The following is a 22527-nucleotide window of genomic DNA, read 5'->3' on the forward strand; positions in this document are numbered from 1 at the left end:
AAATGTATTAAATGTAAAAAAAACAAAAAAATCCCATGTACTTAAGTACTCACAGCCTTTGCTCAATAATAATAATAATAATAATAGTTATAATACACTACCGTTCAAAAGTTTGGGGTCACATTAAAATGTCCTTATTTTTCAATGAAAATAACTTTAAACTAGGGATTATCGGCCGATAAATGCGTTAAAATGTAATATCGGAAATGATCGGTATCGGTTTTTTATTATCTGTATCGTTTTATTTATTTTTTTAATTTTATTTTTATTTTTTTATTAAATCAACAACAAAAAAACACAAGATACACTTACAATTAGTGCACCAACCCAAAAAACCTCCCTCCCCCCATTTCTTTCTGTTATCAATATTCTGCTTCCTACATTATACATCAATATATATCAATACAGTCTGCAAGGGATACAGTCCGTAAGCACACGCTGCTGGTCCACTAATAGTACTAACCTTTAACAGTTCATTTTACTCATTTTCATTAATTACTAGTTTCTATGTAACTGTTTTATATTGTTGTACTTTCTTTTTTATTCAAGAAAATGTTTTTAATTTAGTTTATGTTATTTTATTATTTTTAAAAAAAGTACCTTATCTTCACCATATCTGGTTGTCCAAATTAGGCATTATAATGTGTTAATTCCACGACTGCATATATCGGTTGATATCGGTATCGGTTGATATCGGTATCGGTAATTAAAGAGTTGGACAATATCGGAATATCGGATATCGGCAAAAAGCCATTATCGGACATCCCTACTTTAAATTAGTCTTAACTTTACAGAAATACACTCTATACATTGCTAATGTGGTAAATGACTATTCTAGCTGCAAATGTCTGCTTTTTGGTGCAATATCTACATAGGTGTATAGAGGCCCATTTCCAGCAACTATCACTCCAGTGTTCTAATGGTACAATGTGTTTGCTCATTGGCTCAGAATGCTAATTGATGATTAGAAAACCCTTGTGCAATCATGTTCACACATCTGAAAACACTTTAGCTCGTTACAGAAGCTACAAAACTGACCTTCCTTTGAGCAGATTGAGTTTCTGGAGCATCACATTTGTGGGGTCAATTAAACGCTCAAAATGGCCAGAAAAAGAGAACTTTCATCTGAAACTCGACAGTCTATTCTTGTTCTTACAAATGAAGGCTATTCCACTAAATTGTTTGGGTGACCCCAAACTTTTGAACGGTAGTGTAGATTTTATTTGTAAAAAAGTACTTTACATTGAGTAAACAACCTCAACGTGCTACAGTGTATTAAAAAAATCTAATTAAAAGATAATAAAAATAAAAACTAGAACCAGCACACATATATCTAATAAAAGGCTTTTTTAAAAAGAAGGGTTTTTAAGCCTTTTTTAAAAGCATCCACAGTCTGTGGTGCCCTCAGGTGGTCAGGGAGCGCGTTCCACAGACTGGGAGCGGCAGAGCAGAAAGCCCGGTCTCCGGCGGAGGTGTGGTGTGGAGGATTTGGGGGTGAGTAGTTCTTTGAGGTAGAGGGGGGCATTTCCATGGAGGCACTGGTGGGTTAGTAGGGAGACTTTGTATTCAATCCTGAGTGGGACAGGAAGCCAGTGAAAGGATTTGAGAGTTGGTGTGACGTGGTGGTATTTCCACACTCTCATCAGGATCCTAGCAGCTCTATTCTGGAAGTACTGCAGCTTCTGGATCTTCTTGCTGGGGATCCCGACAAGAAGTGAGTTGCAGGAGTCTAGTCTGGTCAATTCTGATGCAGTCTCAAGTCTTGCTCAATACCGAGCTTGGCACACCTATCTTTTGGGCAGTTTGGGCCCATTCCTCTTTGCAGCACCTCTTAAGCTGCACCCGGTTGGATGGGAAGTGTTGCTTTTTCATCCAGGATGTCTCCGTACATTGCTGCGTTCATCTTTCCCTCTATCCTGATTAGTCTCTCAGTTCTTGCTGTGGAAAACCATCCCCACAGCATGATGATGCTGTCGCCACCATGCTTCGCCGTAGGGGTGGTATTGGTGGTGCTAAACATGACGGCTGACATTCACGCCAAAGACGTCAATCTTTGTCTCACCAGACCAGAGAATTTACTTTCTTATGGTCTGAGAATCTTTCAGGTGCATTTTTGGCAAACTTTTATCAAGAAATGGCTTCTTTCCGGTTACTCTACCACACAGTCTTGATTGGTGGATTACCGCTTCTGGAAGGTTCTCCTCTCTCCACAGAGGAATGTTGTAAATCTGACTGACTGACCATCAGGGTCTTGGTCACCTCCCAGACTGGACTAAGATGACATCCTGTAAGAACCGGATGGAGCTGGAGAGGTGCTGCAAAGAGGAAGGAGAGAAAGTGCCCAAAGAAAGGTGTGCCAGGCTTGTGGCATCATATTTAAAAAGACTTGAGGCTGTAATTGCTGCATCAAAAAAGTATTTAGCATAGGCTGTGAATACTTATGTACATTTAAAAAAAAAAAAATGTTTTCAATACATTTGCAAAAAAAAAAATAAATAAATTAAAGCTGCAAGCAGCGTTGGACGGGTCCGCATTTTGGCAGGTGCTAGTCCTAGGTGTCCCAATACTTTTGTCCAGTGGTAGTCCTGAGTGAGACCTACATAGAGGTTTTTGTTTCGTGTCTCTACGATATTCGTACTGGGAGTTAGAGGAAGTTGTGTAGTGTACTACCTTCTCTGCGTTCTGTGCTCACGCTGGTGCTTTCTGCTTTTAAGCAGCACTCTTAAAACAACAGCAGCGGAGCAACTTTAGTGCTGCGGGTCTTTGAAGGCTCGTGAAATCAAAACGGTAGCACGTATCAAAACTCTTTCTTCAACTTTTAATCAGAAGGGTTCAATCTCTCTCCTGTAGCAGTTTGAAGCCGAAACGACAAACGCGCTCGGAGCAGATAATGTTTGATGTTTGGTGACCGGTTGTAACAAAAATTTTGTTTTGAAGGAGGAATAGCAAACTTCCTGTTTATTTTTGCTGAAGGATGTCAATCTATGAAATGTAGGTCTACGCGAGACCTACATAGAGGTATTTGTTTCATGTCTCTAAGACGTTCCTACTGGAAGTTACAAGCAGTTTTGTCTGAGTTTTCCTCTGAGGAGCAGTTTTTTTCAAAAATTATGTAGAGCATAATTTTGAGTTTTGGGGTTCGTTTTTTTTTTTTAGATCGCAATTTCCACCAGTCCCGATGTGTGTAAGAAGTTTGGTGAGTTTTGAAGTATTTTAAGGGGGTCAAATTAGAGGTCAAAGACGTAAAAAGGAGTGTTTTTAGTACATTTTTGTCAAAAATGTGAAATTGCCAACTTCCTGTTGGTTTTTGCCCGAGGATGTGTCATTATGAGTTGTAGGTCTAAGTGAGACCTATATGTAGAGCACAATTTTGAGTTTTGGGGTTGGGTTTTTTTTTAGATCGCAATTTCCACCAGTCCTGATGTGTGTGAGAAATTTGGTGAGTTTTGAAGTATTTTAAGGGGGTCAAATTAGAGGTCAAAGAGGCAAAAATGAGTTTTTTTAGTACAATTTTGTCTTGAAGGGGAAATTGCCAACTTCCTGTTGGTTTTTGCCGGAGGATGTGTCATTATGAGTTGTAGGTCTAAGTGAGACCTATATGTAGAGCACAATTTTGAGTTTTGGGGTTGGGTTTTTTTTTTAGATCGCAATTTCCACCAGTCCCGATGTGTGTGAGAAATTTGGTGAGTTTTGAAGTATTTTAAGGGGGTCAAATTAGAGGTCAAAGAGGCAAAAATTAGTTTTTTTAGTACAATTTTGTCTTGAAGGGGAAATTGCCAACTTCCTGTTGGTTTTTGCCCGAGGATGTGTCATTATGAGTTGTAGGTCTAAGTGAGACCTATATGTAGAGCACAATTTTGAGTTTTGGGGTTGGGTTTTTTTTTTTAGATCGCAATTTCCACCAGTCCCGATGTGTGTGAGAAATTTGGTGAGTTTTGAAGTATTTTAAGGGGGTCAAATTAGAGGTCAAAGAGGCAAAAATGAGTTTTTTTAGTACAATTTTGTCTTGAAGGGGAAATTGCCAACTTCCTGTTGGTTTTTGCCCGAGGATGTGTCATTATGAGTTGTAGGTCTAAGTGAGACCTATATGTAGAGCACAATTTTGAGTTTTGGGGTTGGGTTTTTTTTTAGATCGCAATTTCCACCAGTCCTGATGTGTGTGAGAAATTTGGTGAGTTTTGAAGTATTTTAAGGGGGTCAAATTAGAGGTCAAAGAGGCAAAAATGAGTTTTTTTAGTACAATTTTGTCTTGAAGGGGAAATTGCCAACTTCCTGTTGGTTTTTGCCCGAGGATGTGTCATTATGAGTTGTAGGTCTAAGTGAGACCTATATGTAGAGCACAATTTTGAGTTTTGGGGTTGGGTTTTTTTTTAGATCGCAATGTCCACCAGTCCCGATGTGTGTGAGAAATTTGGTGAGTTTTGAAGTATTTTAAGGGGGTCAAATTAGAGGTCAAAGAGGCAAAAATTAGTTTTTTTAGTACAATTTTGTCTTGAAGGGGAAATTGCCAACTTCCTGTTGGTTTTTGCCCGAGGATGTGTCATTATGAGTTGTAGGTCTAAGTGAGACCTATATGTAGAGCACAATTTTGAGTTTTGGGGTTGGGTTTTTTTTTAGATCGCAATTTCCACCAGTCCTGATGTGTGTGAGAAATTTGGTGAGTTTTGAAGTATTTTAAGGGGGTCAAATTAGAGGTCAAAGAGGCAAAAATGAGTTTTTTTAGTACAATTTTGTCTTGAAGGGGAAATTGCCAACTTCCTGTTGGTTTTTGCCGGAGGATGTGTCATTATGAGTTGTAGGTCTAAGTGAGACCTATATGTAGAGCACAATTTTGAGTTTTGGGGTTGGGTTTTTTTTTTAGATCGCAATTTCCACCAGTCCCGATGTGTGTGAGAAATTTGGTGAGTTTTGAAGTATTTTAAGGGGGTCAAATTAGAGGTCAAAGAGGCAAAAATTAGTTTTTTTAGTACAATTTTGTCTTGAAGGGGAAATTGCCAACTTCCTGTTGGTTTTTGCCCGAGGATGTGTCATTATGAGTTGTAGGTCTAAGTGAGACCTATATGTAGAGCACAATTTTGAGTTTTGGGGTTGGGTTTTTTTTTTTAGATCGCAATTTCCACCAGTCCCGATGTGTGTGAGAAATTTGGTGAGTTTTGAAGTATTTTAAGGGGGTCAAATTAGAGGTCAAAGAGGCAAAAATGAGTTTTTTTAGTACAATTTTGTCTTGAAGGGGAAATTGCCAACTTCCTGTTGGTTTTTGCCCGAGGATGTGTCATTATGAGTTGTAGGTCTAAGTGAGACCTATATGTAGAGCACAATTTTGAGTTTTGGGGTTGGGTTTTTTTTTAGATCGCAATTTCCACCAGTCCTGATGTGTGTGAGAAATTTGGTGAGTTTTGAAGTATTTTAAGGGGGTCAAATTAGAGGTCAAAGAGGCAAAAATGAGTTTTTTTAGTACAATTTTGTCTTGAAGGGGAAATTGCCAACTTCCTGTTGGTTTTTGCCCGAGGATGTGTCATTATGAGTTGTAGGTCTAAGTGAGACCTATATGTAGAGCACAATTTTGAGTTTTGGGGTTGGGTTTTTTTTTAGATCGCAATGTCCACCAGTCCCGATGTGTGTGAGAAATTTGGTGAGTTTTGAAGTATTTTAAGGGGGTCAAATTAGAGGTCAAAGAGGCAAAAATTAGTTTTTTTAGTACAATTTTGTCTTGAAGGGGAAATTGCCAACTTCCTGTTGGTTTTTGCCCGAGGATGTGTCATTATGAGTTGTAGGTCTAAGTGAGACCTATATGTAGAGCACAATTCAGAGTTTTGGGGTTGGGTTTTTTTTTTAGATCGCAATTTCCACCAGTCCCGATGTGTGTGAGAAATTTGGTGAGTTTTGAAGTATTTTAAGGGGGTCAAATTAGAGGTCAAAGAGGCAAAAATGAGTTTTTTTAGTACAATTTTGTCTTGAAGGGGAAATTGCCAACTTCCTGTTGGTTTTTGCCCGAGGATGTGTCATTATGAGTTGTAGGTCTAAGTGAGACCTATATGTAGAGCACAATTTTGAGTTTTGGGGTTGGGTTTTTTTTTTAGATCGCAATTTCCACCAGTCCCGATGTGTGTGAGAAATTTGGTGAGTTTTGAAGTATTTTAAGGGGGTCAAATTAGAGGTCAAAGAGGCAAAAATTAGTTTTTTTAGTACAATTTTGTCTTGAAGGGGAAATTGCCAACTTCCTGTTGGTTTTTGCCCGAGGATGTGTCATTATGAGTTGTAGGTCTAAGTGAGACCTATATGTAGAGCACAATTTTGAGTTTTGGGGTTGGGGTTTTTTTTTAGATCGCAATTTCCACCAGTCCTGATGTGTGTGAGAAATTTGGTGAGTTTTGAAGTATTTTAAGGGGGTCAAATTAGAGGTCAAAGAGGCAAAAATGAGTTTTTTTAGTACAATTTTGTCTTGAAGGGGAAATTGCCAACTTCCTGTTGGTTTTTGCCCGAGGATGTGTCATTATGAGTTGTAGGTCTAAGTGAGACCTATATGTAGAGCACAATTTTGAGTTTTGGGGTTGGGTTTTTTTTTAGATCGCAATTTCCACCAGTCCTGATGTGTGTGAGAAATTTGGTGAGTTTTGAAGTATTTTAAGGGGGTCAAATTAGAGGTCAAAGAGGCAAAAATGAGTTTTTTTAGTACAATTTTGTCTTGAAGGGGAAATTGCCAACTTCCTGTTGGTTTTTGCCCGAGGATGTGTCATTATGAGTTGTAGGTCTAAGTGAGACCTATATGTAGAGCACAATTTTGAGTTTTGGGGTTGGGTTTTTTTTTAGATCGCAATGTCCACCAGTCCCGATGTGTGTGAGAAATTTGGTGAGTTTTGAAGTATTTTAAGGGGGTCAAATTAGAGGTCAAAGAGGCAAAAATGAGTTTTTTTAGTACAATTTTGTCTTGAAGGGGAAATTGCCAACTTCCTGTTGGTTTTTGCCCGAGGATGTGTCATTATGAGTTGTAGGTCTAAGTGAGACCTATATGTAGAGCACAATTTTGAGTTTTGGGGTTGGGTTTTTTTTTAGATCGCAATTTCCACCAGTCCTGATGTGTGTGAGAAATTTGGTGAGTTTTGAAGTATTTTAAGGGGGTCAAATTAGAGGTCAAAGAGGCAAAAATGAGTTTTTTTAGTACAATTTTGTCTTGAAGGGGAAATTGCCAACTTCCTGTTGGTTTTTGCCCGAGGATGTGTCATTATGAGTTGTAGGTCTAAGTGAGACCTATATGTAGAGCACAATTTTGAGTTTTGGGGTTGGGTTTTTTTTTTAGATCGCAATTTCCACCAGTCCCGATGTGTGTGAGAAATTTGGTGAGTTTTGAAGTATTTTAAGGGGGTCAAATTAGAGGTCAAAGAGGCAAAAATGAGTTTTTTTAGTACAATTTTGTCTTGAAGGGGAAATTGCCAACTTCCTGTTGGTTTTTGCCTGAGGATGTGTCATTATGAGTTGTAGGTCTAAGTGAGACCTATATGTAGAGCACAATTTTGAGTTTTGGGGTTGGTTTTTTTTTTTTAAATCGCAATTTCCACCAGTCCCGATGTGTGTGAGAAATTTGGTGAGTTTTGAAGTATTTTAAGGGGGTCAAATTAGAGGTCAAAGAGGCAAAAATGAGTTTTTTTAGTACAATTTTGTCTTGAAGGGGAAATTGCCAACTTCCTGTTGGTTAGGATGTAAAATTATGAAATGTAGGTCTAAGTCTGACCTACATAGAGGTTTTTGTTTCATGTCTCTACGACCTTCCTAGTGGCAGTTACAGGCAGTTTGTTTTTGTTTTTTACTAGGGGGCGCTAGAGCGCAATTTTGATTTTTGGGGTTTGGTTTTTTTATTTTATTGAAATTTTCGCAGGTCCTGATGTGTGTGTCAAATTTGGTGAGTTTTGGAGCATGTTAAGTGGGTCAAATTAGTGTTTTTTGTGGCGGCGGAAGAATAAAGAATAATAATAATAAAACCTTACAAATTCAATAGGTTCCTTTGTACCCTGTACAAAGGACTCCCTGTGGGAGTCCTTTGTACAGGGTACAGGGCGGACCCTAAAAAACAGTCCTTATGGGGTATTGTGTGTAGGATTTTGAGGACCACAATGAATGTATTCCATTTAGAAATAAGGCTGCAACATGACAAGACGTGCGGGGGAAGCGACGCGCTGTTGACACTTCCCAAACGCCGCCTGTTGTTGGCGAGGCCGCGGACTTCCTGTTGCCGTCTCGCCGCGGCCTTCTTTGACCTTGAAATACCAACAACGCGAGGCGAGGAGGGAGAGCGAGGGAGTAAAAAGAAAAGATGCGGGCGGGGGGGGGAACATTACGGGGAGGACAGCAGCAGGTGGTTGTCATGGAAACAGGGAGGATTGTTACACGGCTCACGTCAACAGGCGTGTGTTGACGGCGGGGGTGGGCGGGGCCAGGAGAATGCGTCAACAGAGGATGTAAGGACCCGTCATTAGTCAAATATCCAGCAGGGGGGTGGACGCCAACATGAGGGATGAAGTTGGCCGGCGTCGCACCAAATCTTGTATCCCTGAAATATTTTGTATGGCCTACGGCGAGAGCACGCGTAGGGGCGGAGCTCCGGGCCTTCTTCAGACTTATTAGCCATGTCAATGATTGTAAATATGATGACTAACTTTTTATGTGATCAATGACATGAGTCCACATTCACAAGTTGTGTTGTAGATCAGTGGTCCCCAACCTTTTTGTAGCTGTGGACCGGTCAACGCTTGAAAATTTGTCCCACGGAACGGGGGAAGGGGTGTATTTTTAAAAAAAATTTTTTTTTTTTTTTTTAATTTTTTTTTTACATAAATAAATACAATCATGTGTGTTTACGGACTGTATCCCTGCAGACTGTATTGATATATAATGTATATATTGTGATTTTTATGTTGATTTCATTTAAAAAAAAAAATATATATATTTTTTTATTTTTTTTATTTCTTGCGCGGCCCGGTACCAATCGGTCCGCGGCCCGGTACCGGTCCGCGTACCGGTGGTTGGGGACCACTGTTGTAGATGATGCTAAGTATCTACAGCAGGGGTGTCCAAAGTGCGGCCCGCAGCTAATTGTTTAGCGGCCCGACACACAATCTGGAAATACTATTGTAAAAATAAAAAAGAACATTAAAAAAAAGTGGAATGAGGTGAAATCTAACCAGAAAAAGTTGCAATGTTGACACAAAAGCTTTTTTCTTTGGTCTTTCTTTATTTTTATTTTTTTGCCATTGCTCAAAAAATAATAATAATGACAAAAAAAATCCATGTTATAATGAATTATTTTCAGGGCTCCAATTACTTCAAATATTTCACTTTAAAATGTTTTATGTGGTAAATATTGCATATATTGTGTAGTAGCCATATATATAAACGTCAAAGTTTTCTTTGACAAAAGCGCATCAAACAAACCAAATAATAGTTCCAGCATAAAATGGACAGATATATCTGAAGTTGATCTCGTAACTTAAGTGTTGAAAGTAAAAGAAAAAGCTAATAAAAATGTATCACTTTATGAGTGGGGCACCTTTTGGATCCCAAATATATTTATTGATTTTTTATTTATCTTTTCACTGTGATTACTCAAAAATATGAAATATTTCAAATCAATGGTGTCCTGCATTATTGATATTTTAGGGCTCTAATTACCAAATACTGCATATTTCAGTTTTACTATAAAAAAACTAGCCATAAAACATTTTTTTAAAATTTGTATTACTTTAAATCAACTTGAAGTTGATATAGAGATTTACTGTAAGCGTTATATAATAAAAAAATAAATAATAATCTGACTTATTTTTAACATTTTAATGACTGAGACCCTTTATGGTCCCCGGGACCCCTAAAGGTAAAATAAATAAAAAATCCATATATTTTGTTATGGTTTGAAAATGAAAAATATCCAAATGGCCCCCACATGCTTTAATTTTTCCGTGTGCGGCCCTCAGTGGAAAAAGTTTGGACACCCCTGATCTACAGAATAAAACACATGAAGTTAGTACATCAATTGAGGAAAATAGAGGGGGGACACATTTTATGGCGGCACAGAAATATGCTGAAATATGATGTATCCCCTACTAACTTGTGTTGTCATTAATAACATGAGTCCTAATGCACAAGTTGTGTACAATGTGTAGATATAATCCACATGTTGGTACATACTGGGGACGTACGTGCCACACATATTCCCGCATAAAATACCTAGGTATTCTTTAACATGGAATTGAGTCTATTCTAGTGTTTGTTCCCATTATATTGGTGTTATTTGATCATCTATCAGAAGATGAAGTCAATAATAAACCTTATTACAGGATGTTATTAGTGTCATTTGCACAACACGTCATGTACATATGATCAAAAGCATTTACGTCACATGTTACACCAACAACATTTTTGAGCCATGATGGTAATAATCCACATTTTGTATGATTGACATGGCTAATAACACAGGAAGTGCTGCACAGAGCTCCGCCCCCCTGTGCAGGAATACAGAACATTTCAGGGATACAGAATTTGGCACGACACTTGTCATCAGGCCTGGCCCTAACCAATCTGGCGCCCTAGGCAAGATTTTAGGTGGCGCCCCCCCACATCGGCAGTGAAGTGTATATACTCACAAGAAACCGAATAGCTTTGTCTTTGACCTTTTTTTTTTACTTAAAGAAAGCAAATTAACATATTATATGAGAATGTTATGTTATGATTATCTTTAACCGAATCACAGCAGTGCTCAAATTAAAAAACAGCATTCCCTCTCATGTGATATTGCTTAATTAACATTAATGATGTGCACTTTAACAACTTTAGGCTTACAACTATACCTAATATATAAAGGGGTGGAAAAGTGACTATTACCTGCAGGGCAAACATTAGCTAACCAGAAGGCAATAACAATGTCAACAGAAAACACCTGCTTAAAAGATCTAATACAAATGTCCCTGAGGAATGTAAGGTGGGAGTACTGTAATTACCTAACGTTACATTATTATTTTCCATGACAATTTAGCCCCCTCCACAATATTAACCCGACGTTAAAACAGAACTAGCTATTTATTGATTAGCAATTGCCGAATCATGTAACATTAGCTTAATGCTAAAAAGCCAGGTTATTATCACATTCTGTAGCAGACAAATCATTTCATGTAGGCTAACGTTACCTACCTGCTACCTCTGTCTTTTTCTCGTTTCTCCTCTTCTTTTCTCTTTTTTCTTCCCTGGGCACCTGACAGTTTTGGCCGTTTTGACATCTTGTGTTGATTTTTTGATGCGGTGACGTCCAAAAAGATTCATGATACTGGAAGGGAGGGGGTGCACCGTGCGGGGGGAGGGGGCGTAATGTTGTAACAAATAATATTTCTATTAAATAGGCTTTACTTTGCATTGTTATTAACGTGGGATTATTTTTTTTATTTAGAAATAATAGTACCAACTTTTTTTTCTTTTTTTTTTTTTTCCTCCAACATTTGTGGCCCTGGCGTGGCGCCCCCTGATGGACGGCGCCCTTAGCATTAGCCTATACGGCCTATGCCACGGGCCGTCCCTGCTTGTCATGGAGTGAGGTCTTCTCCACGTTCCCTAAAGCACACGCTGCATCCTCAAGAGCCACGCCTGAGGATTTACTCAAGCCCTGAGTCCGCCGGTCCGTATCGTTCAGTCCGTCACGCGCCGCGCTACTTACTTACTCCAATCCCACCGAGGACGTACGGAAACCCAGCCAACACCTGCATGGTCTGCAGGAAGTGGCGACCCAGGGATGAAAGTGGAATAAGTGGTAGGGACAGATGGAGGGAAGTGTCATGTGTTGGTTTCTCAGGTCCCAGGACAATACCGGAACCATTGTAAGGGGAACTTTAGGACGGGGGACATGTGTTGTGTGTCGGACACAGCGAAGTGGAAGAAGTAAGAGCGGGAATAAAAGGCAGCAAAAGACAATAAGCTTTCTTGGTGTATAATTAAGTTTAGAGTGCACTAATTCATGTTGGCCACACAACAGGAAGGACGAGGGACGTAGGAGGGAGGGGTGAAGATAAAACAACACCATTCCAAAAAAGAGCTGCGGGTAGGAAGCGGGAGTTCATGTTTGGACAAAACACCGAGCACAGACTGGCTAAACTCTTTTTACTGAGGGCCTTGCCATTGTGCAGAAATAATAATCACCATTCTTTGGATTGGTATTGGAATCACGTATAATGAGTTTGAAAACACGAGTATTTATTGTAGCACCAACACTCAACCTGAAATATTATTGAAAAGGACAACAGATATATTAACAACAAGTAAAATAATAATAGCAACAACAATAAATACAAAAAATAAACAGCAATTCAATAAGTCAGTTTTAGGTTTACATCTTTTTTTCTTCCTTTTACATCTACAGCAGGGGTCACCAACCTTTTTGAAAGCAAGAGCTACTTCTTGGGTAGTGATTAATGCGAAGGGCTACCAGTTTGATACACACTTCAATAAATTGCCAGAAATAACCAATTTGCTCAATTTACCTTTAACTCTGTTATTATTAATAATTAATGATATTTACACTTAATTGAACGGTTTAAAAGAGGAGAAAACACGAAAAAAATGACAATTAAATTTTGAAACATAGTTTATCTTCAATTTCGACTCTATAAAATTCAAGATTCAACCGAAAAAAAGAGGAGAAAAACTAGCTAATTCGAATCTTTTTGAAAAAATTAAAAAAATAATTTATGGAACATCATTAGTCATTTTTCCTGATTAAGATTAATTTTAGAATTTTGATGACATGTTTTAAATAGGTTCAAATCCAATCTGCACTTTGTTAGAATATATAACAAATTGGACCAAGCTATATTTCTAACAAAGACAAATCATTATTTCTTCTAGATTTTCCAGAACAACATTTTTAAAAGAAATTAAAAAGACTTTGAAATAAGATTTAAATTTGATTCTACAGATTTTCTAGATTTGCCAGAATATTTTTTTTAAATTTTAATCATAATAAGTTTGAAGAAATATTTCACAAATATTCTTCGTCGAAAAAACAGAAGCTAAAATGAAGAATTAAATCAAAATGTATTTATTATTCTTTACAATAAAAAAATAAATTTACTTGAACATTGATTTAAATTGTCAGGAAAGAAGAGGAAGGAATTTAAAAGGTAAAAAGGTATTTGTGTTTAAAAATCCTAAAATCATTTTTAAAGTTGTATTTTTTATCTAAAATTGTCTTTCTGAAAGTTATAAGAAGCAAAGTAAAAAAATGAATGAATTTATTTAAACAAGTGAAGACCAAGTCTTTGAAATATTTTCTTGGATTTTCAAATTCTATTTGAGTTTTGTCTCTCTTAGAATTAAAAATGTCGGGCAAAGCGAGACCAGCTTGCTAGTAAATAAATACAATTTAAAAAATAGAGGCAGCTCACTGGTAAGTGCTGCTATTTGAGCTATTTTTTAGAACAGGCCAGCGGGCTACTCATCTGGTCCTTACGGGCTACCTGGTGCCCGCGGGCACCACGTTGGTGACCCCTGCTCTAGATCAACCTCAGATATATTTTCAGCAATGACAGTTTTAAGGGAAAAAAACTGCCTGCAAGAATCTAAATTGTAACATTTTCTCCTGAAATCAGTGATCCCCAACCTTTTTGTAGCTGCAGACCGGTGGGGTGGGGGGGTCGGGGGGGTGTATTTAAAAAAATTTAAAAAATTTATTTTTATTTTTTTCCATAAAGAAATACAATCATGTGGGCTTACGGACTGTATTGATCTATATTGATATATAATATATATATTGTGTTTTTTATGTTGATTTTAAAAAATAAATATATATATATATATATATATATATATATATATATATATATATATATATATATATATATATATATATATATATATATATATATATTTTTTAATTTCTTGTGCGGCCCGGTACCAATCGGTCCGCGGCCCGGTACCGGCCTGCGGCCCGGTGGTTGGGGACCACTGCCTTAAATGATTTACGCCTGTTTGCTCTTTTACTGCACATTTGATGTTTTTTAATAAGACTTTTTTTAAACGCCGTTCAAAATGTAGCTGCTTGTTCTACTCATCCCGTGGACAGCCCATGAAGTAGGGATGTGTACGGTGACACGTGATGGTGGGACTATTGGTGAGGGAGTAGAGTCCCGTGCAGGTGCAGGCAGAGCAGTCGGACGTGGGCTCAAAAAGAGACAAAGAAGTTGTCAGGGGGCTTCAGCGTCTGCTCCCCAGAGAAGGGAGGGATGAAAGATGGAGTGTTTATCTTCGCAGTCGCAGACATGAGCAGGGGAATGTGACGGAACAGCAGACGGACTTTGCTGCCGCTGCAGAGCGGTCATAGGGCGGGCAATTTAGTGGAGTGTACTGTTGAAATATACATGCAGTGAAATATGTTATCAAGTGCTGTCTACACAAATAGGACAGGGTTACTTACGGAGGTTGTAGCCCATCTAGGTGCAGACCTTTCTTCTCCATAACTCACTTTTTCAACTAAATCTGAGAGTATTTTTCAGTGACAGGCCAGGAACACTATTCATTTTGAGGATATTGGACATAAACTGCTCTATTCCACCTAGAAAGTGCTCTAAAACACTACTTTCTTAAACGTTTTATATACTGATGTAAGTATATATGTATCATTTATAATAAAATGTAATATATACATAATGTAAGTATATATGTCATGTAGTAACATGCATAATAACATGTAATATATACATGATGTAAGTATATATGTCATGTAGTAACATTCATAATAACATGTAATATATACATGATGTAAGTATATATGTCATGTAGTAACATTCATAATAACATGTCATATATACATGATGTAAGTATATATGTCATGTAGTAACATTCATAATAACATGTAATATATACATGATGTAAGTATATATGTCATGTAGTAACATTCATAATAACATGTAATATATACATGATGTAAGTATATATGTCATGTAGTAACATTCATAATAACATGTAATATATACATGACGTAAGTATATATGTCATGTAGTAACATTCATAACAACATGTAATATATACATGATGTAAGTATATATGTCATGTAGTAACATTCATAATAACATGTCATATATACATGATGTAAGTATATATGTCATGTAGTAACATTCATAATAACATGTCATATATACATGATGTAAGTATATATGTCATGTAGTAACATTCATAATAACATGTAATATATACATGATGTAAGTATATATGTCATGTAGTAACATTCATAATAACATGTAATATATACATGATGTAAGTATATATGTCATGTAGTAACATTCATAATAACATGTAATATATACATGATGTAAGTATATATGTCATGTAGTAACATTCATAATAACATGTCATATATACATGATGTAAGTATATATGTCATGTAGTAACATTCATAATAACATGTAATATATACATGATGTAAGTATATATGTCATGTAGTAACATTCATAATAACATGTAATATATACATGATGTAAGTATATATGTCATGTAGTAACATTCATAATAACATGTAATATATACATGATGTAAGTATATATGTCATGTAGTAACATTCATAATAACATGTAATATATACATGACGTAAGTATATATGTCATGTAGTAACATTCATAACAACATGTAATATATACATGATGTAAGTATATATGTCATGTAGTAACATTCATAATAACATGTCATATATACATGATGTAAGTATATATGTCATGTAGTAACATTCATAATAACATGTCATATATACATGATGTAAGTATATATGTCATGTAGTAACATTCATAATAACATGTAATATATACATGATGTAAGTATATATGTCATGTAGTAACATTCATAATAACATGTAATATATACATGATGTAAGTATATATGTCATGTAGTAACATTCATAATAACATGTAATATATACATGATGTAAGTATATATGTCATGTAGTAACATTCATAATAACATGTAATATATACATGATGTAAGTATATATGTCATGTAGTAACATTCATAATAACGTGTAATATTTACGTATTTTGATCATTTTAAGCATAGGGCGGTGTATTAAATTTACAGATGCATCACAACTTTTGCTATATTAACAACAACAAGAAGACTACTAATCATGACAGACTTCATGAGAGACAACAAAGACTACTTTGGGACAAATGATGATCCAGAACTTATATTTTTGAGGGTGAATATAAAGAGGATGACCTCCAAGTTTTAGACCCAGCTTTAGTCAATCACTAAGCATCATATTGCTAAGTGCTAAACAAGAGATACAATTATAATAAAACAATCACTTAATGTTATTAGAAAGTTCCAGTCGGACGGTTTTTCACGGGACACATTTCGGGTGTTGTTGTTGCACTAGTGAGCCACGGATGAGGAGATGCTGCTCCGTTATTGAAGTAAAGTGTGAATGTCATTAAAACAGTTAGCGCCATCTTTTGACACTTCTTCCACTCCCGTCCTTGCACGCTACACAGCTACAACAAAGGTGACGCTGTCAAAGTGGAGGCACGTAATTAAGAGCGCCCACAAAACGGCGCATCCTGAAGAGACTGTCAGAAAGTGAGTTGAAGATGACGTATAAAACATCATCTAATCAACATTTTGAGCAAAGAAGCAGCATTACATGTCATGTAGACCACAAGGAAGTCTTTTACACTTATAAAATAATCATAATAATAATATGACTCCTTTAATGCGCCTTCTGTATGAAAATAGACCTGACTTTTAATCCGGTGCGCCCTATGGTCTGGAAAATACGGTAAATTTAAAAATGACGCCAAGTGGAATGAGGAGGTGAAGAGAAGAAAGTTTTTCAAGTACTCTGCATCATTATCCAGCAGCCATTAAAGAGACTCATCATGTTATTGAGGTCAAATCCTCCACGGCATGAAAAGCTCCTGAAGGCCAGCGCAGGGAAGGCGGCAGCAAGCAGGCGAGGAGATGGCGGTTGCTGCGTGCACAAACATTCCCATTTGCATTGTGAGCGAGACGTGTTAGACTGGCAGGCAGACACACCTGCACAGGTGAGACCTGGTGGCCTCTCACGCTCACTCAACACATGTCCAGGATCCCCGCAGGGACTCACATCAATTATTCCCTCGCACTCTTTGATTTTTTTAATAATCCCTTCTCCTTTTTTCTGCTGTGATGTGATGAATTACCCGCCTGACCCCTGACTCTCTCTCTTAGGCCAACAAGTTACGCACCAAGACCCTGAAGAACACCCTCAACCCCGTGTGGAACGAGACCCTGGTCTATCACGGAATCACTGCGGCCGACATGACCACCAAGACTCTCAGGTAGGACACAAGACCTGCTGGCCATGAGCTGTACTGGAGCTGGACACACCTTTTTATACCTTTCCTACGGGCTTTTACAGCTCATTTCTTGTGAGTGCTGCACATGTTCAGGTGTGCAGGGACTCTACCCACATGTTTAGGTGTGCAGGGACTCTCCCCGCGTGTTCAGGTGTGCAGGGACTCTCCCCACATGTTAAGGTGTGCAGGGACTCTCCCCGCATGTTCAGGTGTGCAGGGACTCTACCCACATGTTCAGGTGTGCCGGGACTCTACCCGCATGTTCAGGTGTGCAGGGACTCTACCCACATGTTCAGGTGTGCAGGGACTCTCCCCGTGTGTTCAGGTGTGCAGGGACTCTACCCACATGTTCAGGTGTGCAGGGACTCTACCCACGTGTTCAGGTGTGCAGGGACTCTACCCACATGTTCAGGTGTGCAGGGACTCTCCCCGTGTGTTCAGGTGTGCAGGGACTCTACCCACATGTTCAGGTGTGCAGGGACTCTACCCACGTGTTAAGGTGTGCAGGGACTCTGCCCACATGTTCAGGTGTGCAGGGACTCTACCCGCATGTTAAGGTGTGCAGGGACTCTCCCCACGTGTTCAGGTGTGCAGGGACTCTACCCACATGTTCAGGTGTGCAGGGACTCTACCCACATGTTCAGGCGTGCAGGGACTCTACCCGCATGTTAAGGTGTGCAGGGACTCTACCCGCATGTTAAGGTGTGCAGGGACTCTCCCCACGTGTTCAGGTGTGCAGGGACTCTGCCCACATGCAGGTACCAAGGTCGAGCTCTGCCATCTCGTCCCAACTAGGGATGGCTTGCGTTTACCCTAGGGCCGGGGCCGTATGTACCACCACATATTTCCCCATGTTGACAGTTATTCATCTTTTCTTCATGAAGGATGGAAAATAAGGACCAGGAGAAAAACATATTAAATGTTAACATTTTAATTTGTAAAGTAACTTTCCTCCGATGAGAATGCAGGCAGAAGGGAAAGTCCACACAAGCAATAAAGGTCAACGACGTTGTAAAATCCAAATGAACACTTAACAATAACCTCACAAATGTAAGAAATGCTTCATAAAATGTAAGAAAGTGTGCAAATGTAAACAGGAAGTGTGCAAATGTAAACAGGAAGTGTGCAACATTACATTTTGGTTCCTTGAAGGAGTTTTTTGTTACGCATGAATTATTGTTGAGATATTATTGAACCAAATGATTCATGTGGCAAACTTGTTATGTTGTGTTATTTACTTTATACAGTCCTGCACTTTAGTTCCTACCTGTTGTTTCCGTGTACCCGAATAGGGAACGGACGAGGGTTGAAAAGAAAAAAAAGGTGAGCACGGTGAAGGACTACATCTGTTTGAAAACATCCAAAATACTGCCATAAACTGTCGAGGGGACTTTTGCTCTTTTAGCCACAACTTCTTCACTTTCTGCAACACTTTTCCTCTTTTATCCAAAATTACTTCACTCTCTACAGCACTTTTCCTCTTTTATCCACAATTTCTACACTTTCTGCAGCACTTTTTTTGTCTTATCCACACTATTTCAGTTTCTGCTGCATTTTTCCTGTTTTATCCACAATTACTTAGCTATCTGCAGCACGTTTCCTGTTTTCTCCACAATTTATTCACTTTCTGCACCATTTTTCCTGTTTTATCCACAATTTATTCACTTTCTGCACCATTTTTCCTGTTTTATCCACAATTTATTCACTTTCTGCACCATTTTTCCTGTTTTATCCACAATTTATTCACTTTCTGCAGCATTTTTCCTGTTTTATCCACAATTTCTTAGCTTTCTGCAGCACTTTTCTTGTTTTATCCCCAATGTATTCACTTTTTGCAGCTTTTTTCCTATTTTATCCACAATTTCTTCGCTTTCTGCAGCACTTTTCTTGTTTTATCCCCAATTTATTCACTTTTTTCCTGTTTTATCCCCAATTTATTCACTTTCTGCAGCATTTTTCCTGTTTTATCCACAATTTTTTCGCTTTCTGCAGCACTTTTCTTGTTTTATCCCCAATTTATTCACTTTTTGCAGCTTTTTTCCTGTTTTATCCACAATTTATTCACTTTCTGCAGCTTTTTACCTGTTTTATCCACAATTTATTCACTTTTTTCCTGTTTTATCCCCAATTTATTCACTTTTTGCAGCTTTTTTCCTGTTTTATCCACAATTTATTCACTTTCTGCAGCATTTTTCCTGTTTTATCCACAATTTCTTCGCTTTCTGTAGCACTTTTCTTGTTTTATCCACAATTTATTCACTTTTTGCAGCTTTTTTCCTGTTTTATCCACAATTTATTCACTTTCTGCAGCATTTTTCCTGTTTTATCCACAATTTCTTCGCTTTCTGCAGCACTTTTCTTGTTTTATCCTCAATTTATTCACTTTTTGCAGCTTTTTTCCTGTATTATCCACAATTTATTCACTTTCTGCAGCATTTTTCCTGTTTTATCCACAATTTCTTAGCTTTCTGCAGCACTTTTCTTGTTTTATCCCCAATTTATTCACTTTTTGAAGCTTTTTTCCTGTTTTATCCACAATGTATTCACTTTCTGCAGCATTTTTCCTGTTTTATCCACAATTTTTTCGCTTTCTGCAGCACTTTTCTTGTTTTATCCCCAATTTATTCACTTTTTACAGCTTTTTTCCTGTTTATTCCACAATTTCTTGGCTCTCTGCAGCACTCATCTTTGCTGACTCTTCTCAATCCATGCAGAGAATCAACAGCAAGACAGCAAGCTGGTGATGGTTGATACTGTTACCTGATTGGCTGTTAGCATGTCCCTCCCATTGCTCAGTGATCACTTCCTGTTGTGCTTGGTGACCAGACTGCGCGTGCCTTTGTTCATGCAACCAACCTTGCTTCATTTGTTCCGGTTTCTTACGACCTCCCAAAAGTAAATATATAGATAGATGGATAAATAAATGTTAAATAAATAATTAGATTTTATTGTCAAAATTAGAACTATTAAGTGGCAATATCCCAGGTACCGGGAATCGGTATTGTATGGATATAAATGTGCAAAAGTAGCCAACCATATTTGCAAATGAAGGCATGTTGTGTTGCTGTTGTTACTAACTTGGCCTATCATTTACAATCCCTATGTAGGACAAGTACAAATATATTTTTCTTTTTTTGTGCTTTCTAATTCATAAAATATGGCAAGCAGGAGGTGGCTAACAATATCGCTAATGGAAGCACACGTTTCTGCCTAAAAAGTCCTATAAAAAAACAATCAAAACCGCCAACAATACTCCTTTTACGTCATGTGACATGAATATTAACAAGTATTAGCAATATTGTTATTATAAGCGCTAACGCAGACAAACTATTTTAGCAGTGCTGTGATCACAGACAGCTAGTTAGCTTATGCTGCTATATTGACATAGTGAGCTGCTACATGGCCTCTGTGTTGGTGAAAGTTATTCTACATTATAAATCCTGCCTCTCACCTGGATAGTAGAAGGTTGTGGACATAAACCCACAAGTTGGTCAACTTTGGCATCCAACTTAAACCCGTAAATGGCGAGAAAGACACGAAAAGATGCTTTTTTTTTAAAAAAAACCCTTCAATGAGGATTATGATTAATTCTTCCGGGAAGATCTAAACATTTCATCAGTCGGCATCTCAGTGAGAGCAGACATTGTACAGTAAGTGATGATTTATTATGTTCATCATTTGTATTTCTTGTTTAGCACTTAGCAATGTTGCTACTTACTGGATCTGCTTGTCACCTAGCTTCTAAAACTTGTAGATCATCCTCCTTATATTCAGCCTCAAAAAATATTAGTTTCTGGATCATCATTTGTCCCAAAGTAGTCTTTGTTGTCTCTCATGAAGTCTGTCATGATTAGTAGTCTTCTTCTTGTTGTTGTTGTTGTTGTTGTTGAAGGAAATAACGAACGTTGTGATGCATCCGTCAAATTAATACGCCGCCCAATGTTCAAAATGAGCAAAATACGTAAATATTACATGTTATTATGAATGTTACTACATGACATATATACTTACATCATGTATATATTACATGTTATTATGAATGTTACTACATGACATATATACTTACATCATGTATATATTACATGTTATTATGAATGTTACTACATGACATATATACTTACATCATGTATATATTACATGTTATTATGAATGTTACTACATGACATATATACTTACATCATGTATATATGACATGTTATTATGAATGTTACTACATGACATATATACTTACATCATGTGTATATTACATGTTATTATGAATGTTACTACATGACATATATACTTACTTCATGTATATATTACATGTTATTATGAATGTTACTACATGACATATATACTTACATCATGTATATATTACATGTTATTATGAATGTTACTACATGACATATATACTTACATCATGTATATATTACATGTTATTATGAATGTTACTACATGACATATATACTTACATCATGTATATATTACATGTTATTATGAATGTTACTACATGACATATATACTTACATCATGTATATATTACATGTTATTATGAATGTTACTACATGACATATATACTTACATCATGTATATATGACATGTTATTATGAATGTTACTACATGACATATATACTTACATCATGTATATTTACATGTTATTATGAATGTTACTACATGACATATATACTTACATCATGTATATATTACATGTTATTATGAATGTTACTACATGACATATATACTTACATCATGTATATATGACATGTTATTATGAATGTTACTACATGACATATATACTTACATCATGTGTATATTACATGTTATTATGAATGTTACTACATGACATATATACTTACTTCATGTATATATTACATGTTATTATGAATGTTACTACATGACATATATACTTACATCATGTATATATTACATGTTATTATGAATGTTACTACATGACATATATACTTACATCATGTATATATTACATGTTATTATGAATGTTACTACATGACATATATACTTACATCATGTATATATTACATGTTATTATGAATGTTACTACATGACATATATACTTACATCATGTATATATTACATGTTATTATGAATGTTACTACATGACATATATACTTACATCATGTATATATTACATGTTATTATGAATGTTACTACATGACATATATACTTACATCATGTATAT

General features: G+C 36.9%; 1 protein-coding gene across 13 annotated transcripts in view; it reads left to right on the top strand.

The window, feature by feature from the left end:
* doc2d (double C2-like domains, delta) overlaps window positions 1–22527 on the top strand; it is a 240410-nt gene that overhangs the window by 142605 nt on the left and 75278 nt on the right. For all 13 annotated transcript variants that reach the window (XM_062026282.1, XM_062026274.1, XM_062026269.1 and 10 more), the window contains one exon: window positions 17224–17333. In XM_062026282.1, coding sequence (XP_061882266.1) covers window positions 17224–17333 — 110 coding nt within the window. The remainder of the gene's footprint in view (window positions 1–17223; window positions 17334–22527) is intronic.

The sequence above is a fragment of the Entelurus aequoreus genome, linkage group LG18 (genome assembly GCF_033978785.1).
Source record: "Entelurus aequoreus isolate RoL-2023_Sb linkage group LG18, RoL_Eaeq_v1.1, whole genome shotgun sequence".
Taxonomy (NCBI): Eukaryota; Metazoa; Chordata; class Actinopteri; order Syngnathiformes; family Syngnathidae; genus Entelurus; species Entelurus aequoreus.